This window comes from Manis pentadactyla, chromosome X (assembly GCF_030020395.1).
Source record: "Manis pentadactyla isolate mManPen7 chromosome X, mManPen7.hap1, whole genome shotgun sequence".
In the NCBI taxonomy this organism is placed as follows: domain Eukaryota; kingdom Metazoa; phylum Chordata; class Mammalia; order Pholidota; family Manidae; genus Manis; species Manis pentadactyla.
Genome location: NC_080038.1, coordinates 7,816,875 through 7,834,748, shown reverse-complemented (window position 1 = coordinate 7,834,748; position 17,874 = coordinate 7,816,875). Strand labels below are relative to the sequence as shown.

General features: G+C 42.3%; 1 protein-coding gene across 4 annotated transcripts in view; it reads right to left on the bottom strand.

The window, feature by feature from the left end:
- Positions 1 to 1,675: 1,675 nt before the first annotated feature.
- FRMPD4 (FERM and PDZ domain containing 4) overlaps positions 1,676 to 17,874 on the bottom strand; it is a 507,298-nt gene continuing 491,099 nt past the window's right edge. For 2 of the 4 annotated variants that reach the window (XM_057495503.1, XM_036912983.2), the window contains exons 12-17: positions 17,670 to 17,759; positions 16,944 to 17,126; positions 14,925 to 15,063; positions 9,194 to 10,258; positions 7,535 to 8,824; positions 1,676 to 5,900 (exon numbers count right to left, since the gene is read on the bottom strand). In XM_057495503.1, the coding sequence (XP_057351486.1) occupies positions 4,576 to 5,900; positions 7,535 to 8,824; positions 9,194 to 10,258; positions 14,925 to 15,063; positions 16,944 to 17,126; positions 17,670 to 17,759 (4,092 nt within the window). In that variant the 3' untranslated portion in view covers positions 1,676 to 4,575. Of the gene's footprint in view, positions 5,906 to 7,534; positions 8,825 to 9,193; positions 10,259 to 14,924; positions 15,064 to 16,943; positions 17,127 to 17,669; positions 17,760 to 17,874 lie in introns of all 4 variants that reach the window. The other 2 variants (XM_036912984.2, XM_057495504.1) reach the window with 2 other exon arrangements.

Sequence of the window (17,874 nt, the reverse complement as noted above, 5' to 3'; positions counted from 1 at the left end):
AGCCAATGCTGCATAAAGTTGTGAAAGATGATGCTGCAACTGGCACAGAATTTTGGTCCAGACTGAAGAGTAGAAAATGAGAGTTAACAGGTAGAATGAAAAAGCAAAACAAAACACCTCAAAGCTTTGAAATCAGTATGTAACAGAAAATCAAGATGAAATTACAAATACGGAGGAAGAGTAGAGAAGGTTCAGTGGAAGTCAGGTTAATTTCAAGTTGAACAGTGAAATATGCTATGTGGGATAAGTGGCTATCTATTCACAGTGATACAGGATTTAATTCATTTCATTGTTTTGAGCAGCAGAAATATTTGATAAAGATTGTCCTTCCATAGATTTCCTATGTCTAGGCATTGAAATTAAAAAGTGAGAAGGGTAGGCCAGGAAATAGGTGGAATAACTAAACTATATCCGATTTACTGACATTCAAGTTATGAATAAAAATTCAGTTCAAAAGGTAAGGTTCTGACTCTTTGATCTTTCAAAGCTGAGAAGCTATTTCTGCAATCTGACAGTAAAGGAAGATTTGGGATGTTATATACAGTTTTATTAGTATTTGGACTGCCACAGGGGAAACTAGTCCTGAAATCCACAGACCCAACTGAAACGTCTTACGGACAGGCAAACACATACATACACCTATATACTCATACACCTCCCCTCACCTCTATACACACAAACACATCCACACACTCCAAAATCCACCACTTTCAATACAGAGACAAAATCAGGTTAGAGAGAAACAAAATAATATCCATGTATTTAGGTCCCTATGAAGATTTCTAAATGTTTGGAAGAGGTAAAGTATCACCCAAACACAGCTGATGTGCCTTTTTTTTTTCAATTTCAAACAGGTAACACAGTTACGAATGTTGATAACCAGAGAGCAAGCTTCTCACGTTGCCAAGTCACGAGTAATTCAGGAGGAATACATTAGAGTAGCTCAGAAATATCATTCAGAGAATAACTGACATTTGGAAACAGAAGAAAGAACATAAACAAGAGAAGAATGTCTTTCCTAAGACAAATCATAATGAAAGATGAAATTCACAGCCAAAGGAATCGATCCATTGTAGTGTTGCTGTAGCCGGGCATTTCAATATTTGTCAGTCTTTCTTTTCTGGAAAAAAATTGTGTGATTATACTGATTCGAGCTAGGCCTGGGTTAATTTTAGCATCTGGGGCAATCACACTAGTTGTTGGATTTTACTATAAGCCTATACTGTGCTGGCTGTTCACCTGACCGTTGTCTTTCCACATCAACCATATCCCTTCGGGCCGATCCAATACAAAATATACTGGAACTGACACTCGAATAGCAGGGCAAATGTGGCTGGACCAACTCTATGAGTCCAAAGTCAAGCTCATAAACACATACAATAGCATTAGTATATATATAATAAGTTTCAAGAAGATGCCCTAAATAGTTGACAATGACTCTCTTTGGGAGCTTGGTTTATAGGAATTTTCACTTTGTCCATCATTTATTTTTGTACTATTTACTTGGTAATGTTAGGGAATTATTTTTTTAAAGTGTGAAATTTGATTGTGATTATATTTAAAAGTTCTTATCTATAAGAAGTTCTTACTGAAATATTCATGGATTGAAAGCTATGTCTGGGACTTGCTTCTATCTATATACAGTATGGAAGGAGATGCAGAGAAATAGAGAAAATAAGATTGGACATGAACTGTTGTGTGATGAGTACATATTGATTCATTATATGATTGTGTCTATTTATATATATATTTTTAAGTTTTATAATAAAAGATTAATAAAACTGAGGTGAGACACTTGGAAAAATAGGCTGGGGACTAAAGGTAAAGGACCTTGAGTATAAGGAAATTTGATTCTTTAGTTCAGTGATCTCCAAAGTTTAGTTAATTCAAGCTTATCTGTGATAATATTTTTGCGTATGCTTATTAATTTATTTAAAATGATGTACATATATAACTGTACTATTATGCCATTGTAAAACATACAGAAACATAAAAGAGGCTGGATAAAAATAATAAACACAAGTATCATTCTGATATTTTTCCTACAGTGCAGTGGACCTGGACCCTACTTAGGTGCCCTCATGTTCAGTGAATGGTGGAGGGGGCCCTTCAGGTTTTCTAAGTAGTAAAGAGTTTGTTCATAAGAAATAGAAACTTACTGGAACACCCATATATAATGGGAGATTGATTAGAAAGGCCCAGAGCTATTTCACTGAGGCCCTTCAAAGAACTGGAATGGACTGGCAAGTTGCTCTTAGCTGGGCATGTGATTTGACCAAAAACGACCACTTTCTTGGACACTTCTTTTGTACATATGCAATCCACATAATGTATTCTGCACAGAGTCAGGATACAGTACGTATATAAAACAAACATCCCCCACATTTTATCTTGGGCAATATATTTAATGTAATGATTATGATGATGACAATAATATCTAACATTGAGTATTTACTCTGCCAAGTATTGTGATAAGAACTTTACATACATAATTTTACTTAAAACTCACCACAACCCTATGTAAATAGATATTACTGATTTTCATTTTACTATGAGGAAATTGAGACTTAGAAAATCTAATTCATTAGCTTCCCCAAGATGAATGGGCTAGAAATGGCAGAGTCCAAATTTAAATCAAGGTTTCTGACCCCAAACTCCATGTCTTTAATTACTAAACCATATTGCCTCCATAGGGAATTAATGATAGTGCTCAAATCATCAGATTGCTGTGATTAAATGAGATAATACGTGATATATTTAGCACATCGTCTGACATAGAACACAAATCCTATTACTATGTATATTAGTACACAGAATGTTTACCAGAAATTTCCACAGTAAACACCATTAATACTTCTCAATATCAAACACCAATATTTATCATTATAATTGTAGTAAAATAATGTTTTATCATTTAAACATTATTTATAGTAACACACATCTAAACTCCTTTTGTTTTCTACCATCTATAAATATATGTGGCTTTTGTTATTGAGTCTCTATGGCACAACTGACAGAGCTAGCGGCTATGGATTGTGTAATGCCTTCTGCCCAGTAGGCTGCACAAAAGGAAGTATTTGCAGCTGGCATACTCCTGTTGTATTTTAAGGAGCCACCTACATAAATAGGAGTGTGTGTAGCTTGAGAAGTAAATGACCCATAAAGTACATATGTACATATCAATTTTATTTTACAATCGCAGAGTGTGCATCCTCTTACTTTGACCCAAAGGTACATTTTTAGAGAGATGACAGTTCTGAAAACTTCTTTGCATTCTATCAGTTTCACTTAAAGTGGTCAAATTTGCCACTTCTGGTTTTTTTTTAAATCTCAGTGTTCATATTTCTGCCAACCAATCCAGATTAGAACATTGAATACTTTACTATTTAACCATGGTTTCTATATTAGAGTAGCCATCTCTCCCTGATTTTCCGGAACATTCCAGATTCGAAATCTTGTCCCAGTGTTAGGCTGTAATTCCAAATCTAGTTGGAAGCATTGACCCCTGTAGAGGATATGATGCATGGAGCTCTATGCCGAGCACTGGGACCTGAGATGTGACTCACAGGCTGGCGTAAAGTCTGCCTTATGTTACTGGATCTGCACTAACTCTTGATGATCACTGCATGTTAGTTTTTGCATTTTTGTAAATACTTCACTAAATGTTCTGTCACTCTTGAGGGAATTCTAAGTTTCGTGGTTGAGTTGCAGGGGGCGCGTGGATATGTTGTCTTTGGTTTATGTATCTTGACATTTAGTCAAAGCAGTTCTCTCTTTCCATCAAACAATTTAATTTTTGCTATTAATTCTTTACATTTTATGTAATTAGAAAATCTAACTCTAGGTATTGCCCAGAAACCTGCCCATCATTGTCTCTGTTCTTCTATTTGGGAACTATTTTAATTGTAGATACATCATGAAAAGCATTTGTGTTGACACAATAGAATTGACCCCCACCCCATTTCTAGCCCAAAGAGCATAAGCCAAAATTAAATATGTAGGATTCTTGGAAGAAAGCATCATGTAACCAAACACTATGATCAAAAATTAATTTATTATATATATACTCTCTAATAATTCATCATAGCTTCTTGAATTTTAAATGTCCTTTTGCTATTTCCAATGCTTAAAAATCGTAATTTTAAAACACAAGTACTGGTTTATATACATTGTGATTCCTCCTTTCTTTCTTTCTTCCTTTTTATTTCTAAATATGAATGATATGGTCCCCAAGTATGTGCTTGGAAGGAAGGGGATAGGATTCATTGTTTTGCTCACACACGGTAGAATTTAAAATTTCACATCATATACCTGGAGATTCAACTATACGAAAAATAGCCAGATGTCATCACTTTCTTGTATATATCTTTTACATGTATATATAAGTATAATATAAACAGAATACATTTGATTAGTACATTTCAACATCTCATCAATGTGACTTTTATCTCCTATTTTATATAAAATAACAAAATATACAGAGAGAAGAAAGGAGACATCTGTTCATCGTACACACAAAGTAAATAAAAGTTCATGTATGGCTTTGCAAAGATAGATTATGATGTGACTTTCATATTATTTATTTAAAAGCATCTTGAGAGAACGTGTTAGTGTGCTTACAAGAGCGGCCATGGTGATTGAATGTCGCGTCGAGAGTCCAACATTAGGATCCCCAGTGGTCTTTCCAGTGGCTGCCTCTGCTGCTTTCAGGAGACAAATGTAGTTGATGACCACTTCATTGATCTTCGCTACAATTTCCTGCTGCTGTGTTTCTGAGTTCACAACTTTAACTAATCGCATGCAGGCTTCTGTTAGGCAACAGAGTACTTGAAAGCTGGAAGTCATAGCTAGGAGCATCTCGTCTGGGCTTTTCTCAGCCATCGCCATTTTCCTACAGGCACTTCCCAACTGTCTGGACTCAATGGACAACAGTTGCTTGTACTGAGAAAGTGTAAGGTCGTATGCTTCAGAGTGTGACTCCTCTCTCTTCCCCTTGGTTGCCCTGACAAGGCAAAGCAGTTCATTGGCATCATTTTGGGCTGCAAGGAACCCATCAGGCATTACATATGTGCTCTCCTTTAGGGCATTTATTCTTAAAATCCGAGCATCAAAAGCCAGGTTGCTGAAGTCCATGTCATCTGGGCCACTCAAGTCTTCTGCCCAGACCTTCAGCACTGAATCTCTGGACAGCTCCCCTCCTTGCTTCTGAATCCCAACAGCCAGGGGTGGGCTGGTTTGTTCTGGCATGGCTTGCATCATCTGTGGTCGAAAGAGACAAGAGACCTGGTGGGTGGCCTCTCCCTCCTCTTCATCTTCATCACCATCTTCATCCTGTCCTCGGTTCAGGAAGCAGTAGCTGAAAGGTCCCCGGCATCTCCAATTGCTGCCTTCCAGCTTCCTCAAGGGTAATGTCCTACACAGCTTTGAGTCTTTGTGAGCCGCTGGGGACCTTTTGGGAACCTTCCCCTCAGAGTTAAAGAGCATAGTGCTTTGGGAAAAACTTTTGGTGAGCTTCTTTCCCAAGGGGAGTTCTGCTCGCCTTTCTGAACTGGCCTCCTGTGCTTCTGTGATACCTGAACACTTTAAGCTGACTGCACCCTTGGTTCTCTCTCGGAAGGTCTCCAAACCTACAGATCCTAGGAGGATACTGCTGCTCCGCCTCAGAGCCCTCTGGCTGGGTGGTGTCCTGAGGCTCCCCACTCTCAGATCAAGTGGCCACCAGCTCACAGCCTCTCCGTATTCCTGGATTGCTTGGGAGAAATCATTAGGGTCTTGATTTGGAATTGGCACCTTTGATTCCGAGTGAATGTTTGATGGTTGCAAGATGGGATCAGCTTCAGGATGTTGAGACCAAACTGAAGGCATGCCTCCTTGTCTCTCCTTCCCAGGCTCTGTCAAAGCTACACTAGGGGTAGTAGAAAAACAGAGAGAATCGTTAAGCATCTCATGGGTGGTCATTCTCACTAAATCTCTGTGTGATGTCTGTCATTTCCAAGGATGCATTCTAGAAGGGTTGCTATTTCTCAGGGTTACCCTGCTTTCCAAAGACTGCCTCCTAAGATCTCATAACACACTTCCATTTCAAGAAATACTGGAATTGGTTATTTCTTAAGCTACGAATTCATTTGGAATTGTCCAGAAATCACAAGCATTTTCAGGGAGACAATGGAATTTCATGAATTGCCTTGCTCCCAGTATTTATCTAACAAAGCTCAGATGCATAATTAGAAAACACATATCCTACATATAGATTATTCAAATATCTTTATGACATATAAGTTGCATTTCCAGGGAGTTAGGTTAATCCTGGTATCAGTTACCTTTTTTAAAATAAGTGGCCTAGTTTAATTGATGCAAATGAAATAAGTCAACCTTTTTAAGAGGACCCTGTGAGGTTTGCCGGGTACCGGGTTTGAACTTGAGACATTGGGCGAGTTGCTCAACTTTTCTCAGAAAAGTTGTCATGTGAAGACAAGAATCACCATCTCACGGAATCGTATATGTGAGAAGTGAGAGGTAAGTTAAGTGAAAGCTCTTTGTAAACTGCAAAGGATTAAACAATGTGCTTTCATTAGTTTAGAGGTAAACGTGCTAGTTGGGTGATGAGTCAAGTCACATTCATAGATGCGTTTGCCAAGGCAAGTGAAACCAGTGGTGGATTTTGAGTAAGTAGATAATCTTAAAGGGCAGAAATGGAAATTAACCAATTTAAGATCTCACGAACATCTGCTGAGCTATATGGAAAAGACACTATTGATGATAGAATTTGAAATTTGCAAGTATTAAAAGAGTACTGCTCTTGCCACATGATGGCTGGCCAATTAGATCGCTGAGAGGGATATGTGCCCACTGGGCACACAGACGGTGAAGGCAGCTACAGAAGATGGCTGTGTTCTTGTTTCTACCTGTGTCTATATTTTATTATTTTGGGGAAAATAAAGCAGTTCATCATGCACATCCCAAAACCTTTCTCACACCAAGGTATTCCAGACACTTCAGAATATTCCTTTAGCACAGGGAGGTATCTGTAAGTATTGCTAAAAGGCAAATGATCTTCCCAACTCCCCCCAGTCTCCCTGATAGCCCGCATTAGTATCCTTTATTGCCTCTCAATACTGAAATGGCAAAATTAGCAATTTGATGTCTTGAGAAGGAAATCAAACTTTGGTGACTTTAAGGAATAGTATTTGTAACTAAGAGTCACACTGGGCAGTGTTAAAAGTCTACATTCAGGATTTAGAAAAAATATTGCTCCATGAAATTCTCAAAGCCAGCAGAGAGCAAGATTCTCAGGAGCAAATGTCATTTCCTCTATTGTTCCAGATACAGAAACTTCAGTATTCAGTAAACACTGGGGGATCAACAATGACTGATACTCAAACTGGGCATGGTTCTGCAGCTTTTAAAAAATTGTCTACAGTTTTTAAAAATTCTAATTACTTTTCTTGCAGACTTTCTATTTTAGGTTTGCTATAAACTTGGTTTATGTGCTCCTGGTGTGTAATGCAAAGTGCTAAAACCCTCACTGCTGTACCTGTGGTTTCTTTAATCTTGGGGAGTCGATGACACCCGTCTCTCAAAGTGCCGAAGATGGGCTCGGCATTAATCGCCGTGTGCAGAGCAGGTACTGCCATCCGTGGACACATCCCTTCCGCCTGTGGGTGTAACTCCTTAAAGGTGGCTCCGTGGCTGGGAAGCCCAGTGGCTCTCTCCTCTGAGGGAATGTAACTCGCACTCTGCCCCACAGCCTCGGGGATCAGGTGCTTCCCCAAGGAGGGGCAGAGTGGGGACTCCACAGGTGTGACACAGGCGCTGCCGCTGCTGCCTGTACCACAGCCCGCGTCCACCGAGGAGCCTTGCGAGCTCTGTAGAGAAAAATGGCCCTCACTCTGCAACGATGACATCCGCTTGGCCAAGTGGTAGTCACAGAGGTGGGCCACACTCTCTTCTGCCTCAGGAAGCTTGGAAGGATGGTCACAGGTAGACGTGTTGGCATCCTCTGGGTTATCTAAGGCCTTGGCTGCAGATATACAGGTCACGTCAGTTAAGAAGTGGTCCTGCTGGCCAAGCACTGAAACCTCATTGGCTTCTCCATCAGGAGTTCCTTCGTCCTTCCCCTCGGCCTCCCTTGTCCCCAGACCAGAAGCTCTTGGGAAGCTTATCCCTGTTGCAGCTTCCAATCCACTTTTTTCAGCCACCCCTCCCTCAGCAGCCACATACCATCTTTGGCTGTCCTTCCGGAAGGCAGTTCTTTCCAGGTTGAAGGTGCTTAGGTGTTGACTGTCCCTTGAAGACACAGTACCAAATTTGCCTTTGACATCCTCCTCTGCCTCCACTGTTTTGGTCCCCTGTTGTTTTTTCCCGGCTGTGTTCCCGCTAGAGGGTACTTTCCCCTCCCCATCGGCCAGCTTACTTTTCCTTTTGCTGGTGCAGGAATATGCCACCGACCCCATGCGCAGTTTGCTAAAATAGTCAGTGACCGACTTGGTCTCCATGGTTTCAGGCTCCATCTCCATGTGGTCTGAGTGCAGTATCTGCTTGGAAGGCACAACTTTGGGCGGGAGGTCAGTCACTGGACGGGCAGCCAGGCCATGGGCAGACTTTGGAGGCAAGCCCCCAGCAGGGGTTTTGGAGGTGGGGAACTCCGTCTGCTCTTCTGCGAGGGGGTGGTAGCCTTCGTGAGTGGCCAAGAACATGCGGGAGAGGTTTTCTGACTGCTTCTGTGCCGTAGCCAGTTCAGAACTCTCAGTCATTTCGGAAGAGTTAGTTTCATTGCCCGAGTCTGACGAAGACTCGGGGCTATAAGCCCGCAAGATGGCTACACCTGCATGCCATGAAAAACAAGAACTCATTAATGGATGCAGCAGAGGCACTAGGAGACATGTAAGAAAATGGGACTCATCATTATTAAAAACCAAAAACTAAAAACCAAAAAGCCAAGGTTTTCCCTTTTCGGTAAGAACTGAGTTTATTGCACAGTTGTTCCAGAAATGGGGAAAAAATTGTGTCACATGTTCAAAAAAATAAAAGAAACCACATACACAAAAAACCCATGGTGGTAGTTTCAGCACATTTATGAAATGGGACATGCGTGAAATGGAGAACACCACGTAACAGAATTCCACGGGCAAATGGCTTGAAGGGATGGAATGATATGGTTACTAGTGAATAAACGTAACAATTGTGAAAGAACCTGAATTGTCACTGGTCTGCTGTTCTTCCGACACGGACAGAGCCTCTAGAGCTTCCAGCGTGGAAACAACAGTGGTATCCAGTCCCTTCTCACACTTCCCCTCAGCACTGGTGGGCACCGCGTCGATGAGGGACACAGGGATCTCGTCACTTTGCAGACTGCTGCCCGGCTCCTTGTCCTCGAGGAAGGAAGCTGCCTGGCTCTGAGAGTCCTCCTCATCTGAGCTATCTCTAAAGCCAGGGGGCGGTGCGGCAATAGCCATGTTCAAGGAACGCAACAGGAAGTCATCCTCATTGTCGTCCCCTTCGGGAGGGGGCAGGGATGTCAGGTCAATGATGTCATCGCTTGACCCAGACAGGCTGAGGATGGCTGGCTGGCTCATCTCTCCCACTACCAGGTCCTCCTCACAGCTCACCTCGTCCTCATCCTCTGCGTCATCGGTGTTTTCTGCATAACAGATGTCATGCAGGAGGGGCTCCTCTATCCCCTCAGCAACCTCAAAGTTCTTCACATCACCTATGTTTGCATAAACAGAATTTGCCACAAACTGGATGCTCTCTGTGTCAGGAGTGAGATCCAAGTTCTTCATGTCACTGGCACTGCTGATGTAGAGATGCCTCTGCTTCTGCAGCAGTTCCGGACTCTCGTCCAATAGTCTTTCGTAGCTGAGAGTTGGGGCATTGATACCATCATCCAAGGTGAGATCTCCAAAAATAAAGGACACTTTAGCTCCTCCTGGAGACTCTTGTGCTTTCTTTAGAGGTTCTGGCCCTGAGAGGGTCAACAGGGACCGCTGAGCTAGACTTCTGTAGTCTGCTTCACACGGAGCATCACCTGGCTGGGTCAGTGGCTGGTTGAGCTCGTCTGAATTGTAGGTGTTGTCCACATACAAGTGCCGGTGGTCTTTTGGACACAAGGTGCCATCTGTAACCTCAACTGTCTTCTGTTTTGAATCTGTATATGTTATCTGGGCTTCTTGTTCCCCTTCGCCAATAAAGGTGGTCATTTGGGGTATGCAGTTCCAATCTGGGCCAAGGAGGCTATGCTTTCCTTTATTTTCAGTTCCTAAAGAGAAAGAATCATGCAAAGACACATTACTATGCTGTCTGGTTTCCAGGAGGCCTTGTCTCTGCTTCTCAATTTAGTGGCTTGTGGCATTACTTTAGTAAATATGGTTATTCTACTTTCCAGATATGGTAACAGTCATTTAAGCTTCAGATACAAGGATTTTTTGGTTAGGAGAATTGACCTTCAGCAAATTGACACGGCATAAAGTGTAATTGCTCTTTGATAAAATATAATACCATCGGAGAGGAAGGAACTATAGCTTAATCCAATGTGACCCATAGTTCGATTATTAAAAGACCTCACTTACGTCTATGAATGTGAATATATCACATGCCTTTAAAAATCCTTAAAGATCATCCAATAGGTTGTTATTCCAAGAAAACAGTGGCTCTTTTCTTTGTAAAATGAGATGTTGACATTCCATTTTGTAGAGGAAAATGCTGGGCTTCTTCCTCATGGAGTTAAGAGGTCAAAATCCTATACTTCTACCACATATTTTGGGAAATATTGTAATGATAATGTAACAATAAAACTAAATACATATGGGAGAAGACAAGTAGTGACTCCATAGCATCTTAGTCTGCTGATGGACAGTGACTGCGATGGGTGTGGGGGGGGGACTTGATAACATGGGTGAATGTTGTAACCACAATGTTGCTCATGTGAAACCTTCATAGATTATATATCAACGATAACATAATGAAAAAAAACATGTATGTATATAAGTAAAAATATAATGTAACAATAAATATTGTAATGGTAGTGCAAAAACCTCTATTGTTAGCCCTTTCACATCCTAGTGGGTGTCAGCGTATTCATATACGAACGTCAGTATGCATGCCTGGATGCATGCACGCACACACCATATGATGCATGAGGTGGAGCCATCGCACGTACTGTACTTCTCTCTGCTATTGCTAAGCACAGTTAATACTCTGATTCATTTCAATTTTTATTTGTATCATGAGAATTACTGAAGATTTGTTTGATGTTCTTTGTGAATTAAAATTGCAAAACTCTAATTAAATATATCATTGCTTTGTTTGTTCATCAAGGATCTTTCAAGAAGGAATTCTGATGTGGAGAGTTTGACCTGACATTTAGCAAGACAGGACCATGGGTTATTCTGTCAATACTGCTTTGTAGATTCCAGTGGCAACATTTTGAAGAAATATTAGGCCACGTATCCTCCCATTTGTTCTCTCAAGTTGCCCGTGGCCCAAGTTTGGAGAATACTGACATTAGATATACAAGACACATGGGAAAAAAATCAGTTTTACTGAAGAGGTTTTTGCTTCCCTCACATTATGCAAAGGACACAATGTAAACAATATTCCAAGTCATTTTACTAAATACATATATTTTTACTAATGGAAAGTAAAGATATAATTTTGAAGATACTGAGTTACACACAAGCTTATAACAAATACAAATGTGGGGGGTTCAGCATTGTTTTGTTTATAACAATTTAGACTGACAAGTTGTGTACATGCGTGTGTGCACACACATGTATGTGTCGGGACTACGGAATGTTGCAGGGAAGGAGAGTGGTTCAGGTAAGTTGTGACAGAGCTCTGGATTTAAACCAGGGCTTGGCCAGGTTTTCTATAAAGAGAAGGCCAGATAGTAAATATTTTAGGTTTTTCAGGCCAACTGCTCAGTTGAGCAAGTATTCAACTCTGCTGTTGTAAATGAAAGTAGCCATAGGTGATATATAAACAAATGGATGGTGACCCCTACCCGCAAAAGGTATGTCCACTGACCACTCTGTGAATATGACTTTATTTGGAAAAAAAGTCTTGCAGATATCATTAAGGATGTTGAAATAAGATCATCCTGAATCATCTGTATGGGCCCTAAATCCAATGGCAAGCGTCCTTTCAAGAGAACAGCAGAGGGAGATTGGGGCAACATAGAGAAGTAGGGAAGGCCGTGTGAAGATGGATGCAATGACTGGAGTTATGGAGCAACAAAGAATGCCTACAGCCGCTAGCAGTGGGAAGATGCAAGGGAAGATTCTCCCCTAGAGCCTTTGGAGGGGGTAAGGCCCTGCCAATGCCTAGATTTTGGACATCTAGCATTCAAAATTGTGAGAGAATAAGTTTCTGTTAGGTTAAGTCCCAAATTTGTGATAATTTGTTATGGCTGACCTAGGACACTAATACAATGTGCATGGCTGAGTTGCAATAAAACTTTATTTACAAGAACAAGATTTGATCCATGTGCCATAGTTTACCAACTCCTTGTTTAGACCAACAAGGAAACTGCATAGGTCTGCAGGCTAAAAGCAAGTTAACAGATACTTACTCTGACCCTCCTAAGGCCCAGAGATGTGTAAATGTGTGGGTTCAGGGATTTTGAAAGTAACTAAGGATAACTTTCAAGATAGAAATGGGCATTTACTGTTCCTTACTGGGGACCTTGACTATGGTCTTCAATCAGTTTGAGACAAGAAGAAAATACACACTCAAGTCTTGGCTTCCTTCCAGAGGGTGTACTCATTTGGCTTCTGGAATGATTTTGGAGACACAGAAGGATGTGGATTGGGAACTGGGTCCGATACTGTGGCCCAGTATCCCACAAAGGGGGAACAGAATGTGGACTCGGGGTGAACTGACTGAAACAGACTTTGCTCTCTACATTTCTGGAGCCTCAGGAGATGTTTTGGGAGTTTCTGAAGAGAAGAGAGAACTGTCAGCCCTTAGAGGATGCTAAGCCCCGGGCTGCTGTTCAGCGTGGGTCAACCAGTTGCTTATTAGAACATGCCACCCTCTCTCCCTTGTCCCCACTTCTTACAAACACAGCCTCTCTTTCTCCCCCCACCAATCTGTTTCTCTCCCTCTGTTTCTCTCTGAGAATGGAGAGAGAGATGTGGAACATGTACCCTCACCCACAACCTCACTGTAGAACTGGGAGCAATCGCTGAAAGGGTGAAATTCCATTGTGTCCACACAGTGTTTGGAACTAAGTTTTGCCTCTCAAAATTTTAGTACCCATTACACTGGGAGTCACTGCAGATCAGACAGAATGGAGGCTGGTTGTCTTCATGCACCCGGACGACCTTAACAGGCCATGGGGTGAAGGTCTTATTTTTAAGACAAACTTTAAGATTTGAAGATAAAAAGCTGAAAATTGGCTTTCCAATGCAGAAGGACTATGTTAAATTGCTGAACTGCTCCTCAGAATTTCAAAGGTCAGTGTTAAATTGCTCTAAATCTCCAGTTTAATGAAAACATGTGGTCATAAAAATGCTCGCCACTGAACCCAGCACATACTCACCACCTCCTCTTTGTTCCTTCCCTGTTTATTTTTAATCACTTGTGTTTCATAGGTTCTTTCTTTGCTGTGTGTCTTCCTTTCTGTGTTTCTGTCACTTTCATTCCCAATTTTTCCCGTCCCCGCCCCCCGCACCAATTATTAATACAAGTATTGGGCATTGTTTTAGGTGTTGAACATAGATTTCTTCCTAATCCTTATGTTGCACGCTAGGTTTTTAATCTCAATTTTACAAGTGAGAAAACCCAAACTTTGAGAAATTAAAAAACAAAAACCCAAACTAGATGCTTCAAGGAGGGACTGGATTAAATCTAGTTGCAGGTCAATGTTGCCTCTGGCATTCCCTGTCCGTCTCTCTCTTCTTCTTTCTCATTTGCCCTTTTCCTCTGACTGTACTGGCTCCCATTTACCAGCCATCATCACAAACTGCATGTGTCTATCTACATATTACCACACGCTTCTAGAAGAATGACTTATATTCTCTGCTAAGTGTACAAGTGAGAGGGTCTTCCGTCTCTTCTTTTTCCTTCCCCCTTATCTCTCAGAAACAGTGCCAATGGAATTTGGTCCTCTGAATTTCCCTTTCTTTTAGAAGAAACCCTCATTCTGGAATCCCTGATTTAATTTTTTCATGGGTCACTAGCTGGGGCTTGAATGCCTGTCTGTCCCTCAGCCGTACTTACTGAGTGTCCACTGTAGAGGGAGGAAAATGTTCAAACGCTGAAGAACAAAGTTCTAAAACAAATGAAAACCACTCACCCTCAAGGAAACTATTACCAGTGCAGCCCTCTTTGCCCTCACTTTGGAGCTATTTCATCTTGTCAACCAGTTGAATTGAATTATCTGATGCTCCCATCACAGAGCTAAGATGGCTGCTGGGGTCCCTTTTAGAAGCCCAAGTCCAAGTGCTGGGCAATGCCCATAGTCTCTTATTGGTAGAGCTTTCACGATCCTGAGTAAGTCTGATGCAGGCGGAGGCATCCAGATGGCTGGCCTGGGGCACCTTAAGCAGGGACAAGCCCAGAAGCTGGGGGTGCACAACTCCTACGGCCATCCCGTGCCTATTCATTCTCTGCGCCCTGACCTCTGCAAGAGTGAGGCAGGAAGAACAGCCGCAAAGGCTGATACCTGTTCCCTTCACCATAAAAGCACTGCCTTTGAAGCACACATCCCGGCATTTCCAAGTGATGCCTAAGATATAATGGAAAAGCCAACGCTGTCACCAAGAAAAATTAGTCCCCACTGGAAGTGACTGAAGGCTTTCATGTTAAATTTGGACATTAGATTTTTTTATGGGTATGATTTTAACTTTTCAAGGAACATCTTTATTACTGTTGTCATGTCGGGAGGTGGGGATCAGTGTTTCATGAGTTTCAGGGGAGAATACCTGTTTCCTGGGTCCCTGCGTTTTTCTTGTTGGCCATGTTAAATATGGACCTCCTGGAATCCACGAGGAGCCTGTAGTAGCCTGCCGTCAAGCAGGCCAGGTTCATGGCATCTGACGATTCCATCAGGAGTGTGATGGGCTACAGGAAAGAGGAACTTTTGGTTAAAGGCTGCACTTACACTTCTGCAATGTGAATAAAAGAAGGCTACTGAGCAATCATTTCACTGGAGAAACACAGACGGAGGACAGGGCAGGGTAACACAGGGAGCCCTGCTGAGAAACATTTAGGTGGCCCCATTTTGAAAGCCAGGACATTCTGAATCTTTTCCAAGTCATCCTGGAATGACAAAACAATAACATGGGTTTTGGTTCCACATAGTTCACATTTTGAAAATAGATAGTTAAGGGGTCAATTACAAGCTGTGTAATTGGAAAAATCGCAGGAAGATTCAGTTTGCGTTCATGGTGAAAATTAAGTGCTGAAGAGAAGTAAAAATCAAGTGGAAATTACTGCTAAGACTGAATGATAAGTGTCAAAGAGACCCAGGGAAAGGATGCTTCTAAAAAAAATTATAAATGCCCAGGAGGGCAAAATTGTACATTATAGACTCAAAATTGTAAACTCACAGGTGGGAGTTGAAAAAAGGCCTTATGAAAACTTCCTGTAAACAACGGGGTTACCATGTAATTGGACATGGACCTTGGGCATGTGGGGAGGGATGTGTTTGACTGGAGCCACTTTCAAGTCAATAAGGGCAGACTGGCTGGTGTTCTTGGTGAAAGCAAGAGAAAGCGGGAGGGAAATAAGGGGCAGGGTATGGAGGACTCCTGCTTCCATAGGCAGGCATGGGACCCTGGCCAGCTCCGAAGGCTCTGCCTGGGGGACCCCAACTTCCCATGCAGAGCAGCCCCTGTGCTCCTTGAAGAACTAGCTGCCTTTCCCTTACATTCCAACTTCAGCCTCCCCACAAACCACCCCACAGTTCAGGCTCCCCACGTCTCTTCTTGCGCCTTCAGCTTGCCATGAAGTCAGCTGGAGCCCCTGGATTCAGCTCCTAGAAGGCCGTGCCCGGGCACTGGCCAACCTGGCCAAGCTCCATGTTCTCCCTTTCATGGCCCTGCCTTCCTGCTGCAGAGCACATATATCCTTTCTCATCTGCTGTGTAGAAACCCTTTCCCACATCCTCATTTACTCTTGATCCGCTCCTCCCACACCACCCTCGTGGGAGCGGGCACGGGAACGGGTCCTGGTCACCTGTTCTCACAGCACTTCTCGTTGACACTGTTTCCTTGGCCGGGTCTTCTGTCTCTCTTTGGGCCCAGTGCCTATTCTTCATCGAAACATTAATCACCAAAATGCAACAGCTCATATATTACTAGGACAAGAAGGTGAGGACAGGGCACTTGGACTATCTCCTATCCACTTCTGTTTTGGGAGGAGAGCTTTGCCCTTTGAGGACAGCCTCTGATTGTTTGTTTTTTTTAGACGGAATGGCCGTGACATTCTTAAGGGCCAGATGTTCAGTCAGTACTAATCACTCACTATAGCATGAAAAGACAGACTGACTAAAATACTCAGCTTTTTCAAAAGAATAAACACATATGGACCCAATCTAACAGAAGGGAATGGGAGTTCTAAACAGTTAGGAAAAATCTCCCTGACTCTTTACCTTAGAGTCATATATTCTAGAACCTCAGTAGGGAAAAATCTCCCCACTCCCTGTCTATGATTTATGTACTCTGGGGCCAGCAGGGACCTTAGCAATGGATCAGCTTGCTTGCTTCTGTATACATGAAGAAATTAAGCCCAGAGAAGCATAGCAACCTGTCTCTAGATTATATGACTGTTTAGTGAGGACTGAACTCTCCAGCCTGGCCTGGATGAATTTTTTTCTTGCACTCCTCACATCTCTGATCCTCTGCACATGTTAAAATTTCGCCTGCTCTGTAAATAACGGCAGTCTTATCACAAAACAGCTGTTCAAAGCAAGGCCCCATGTCAACACCAGAAGGACTCACCTTCACATCCAGCACGTGGAGCTCCACCCTCACCAAATTCTCCTCTTCAGTAAACATCTCGATCCTGTTGACATGGCTGAAGTCAGCTAAAAGAGCCACCAGATTGGTTTTGGTATTTATGACGTGACTTATGCCATACCGGGGCCCAACCAAGAGAGTCACTTCTGAGCGCTTTTCTGCCTGCTGAGAAAGAGACATTGACAAAATATAAAACCACTAGACTTCTGAAGCACCATTCAAAGTCGAATCTGAGAGTCTGTTTTTATAAGATTACATTTTCTTCAGAAAGCACTTCTGGGTTATGTTGTACTAAGTCATTCTTCTAGAAGAGCCAGAGAGATGACTGCATTGCTTGCATTGTGGCTCTGATAAGTTACATATAGAGCAGAAAGTAAGTGCTACCATAGAATCATGAGAAACTTTTAGGAATGAGGATTTTTTTCTTTTTTAATGTAGAAGCAACTTCTGGCCCAAGGATGTAAAAGGAGGCCATTGTTAGAGTGTACCAGTCCTCTTTGTTCTTCCCACTCCCTTTTCTAGGGCATTCTGCAGTGGCATTTCTTCTGATGTTTTCAGACTGTGGTGCAGTCTATTAGAAATGGAGGCTGGAAAAGATTCACAGCTGACCTGCTTTTGTCATCAAAGGCAGCTCATCCCAGACAGCCTATGCAGGGACATTCTGCCAGCCTCTGTGGCTTCCCAGCAAAAGCAAGAAAAAGAAATTACCACTAATGTTGCCTTGAACACACGACCCCCATACAATCGAAGGTCACTGAGGAACTTGAGATAATGGACCTTGGCTTGCAGTGCAGAGAGCTGAGGAGAGAAAAGAAACCTCAGGTGTTACCTCCATTGGGGGAGATTCTGGTTCTGCTGGGGACCAGCCAGAAACAAGGGCCAACCGGAATGATGCTACTGCCAACAGATGGGG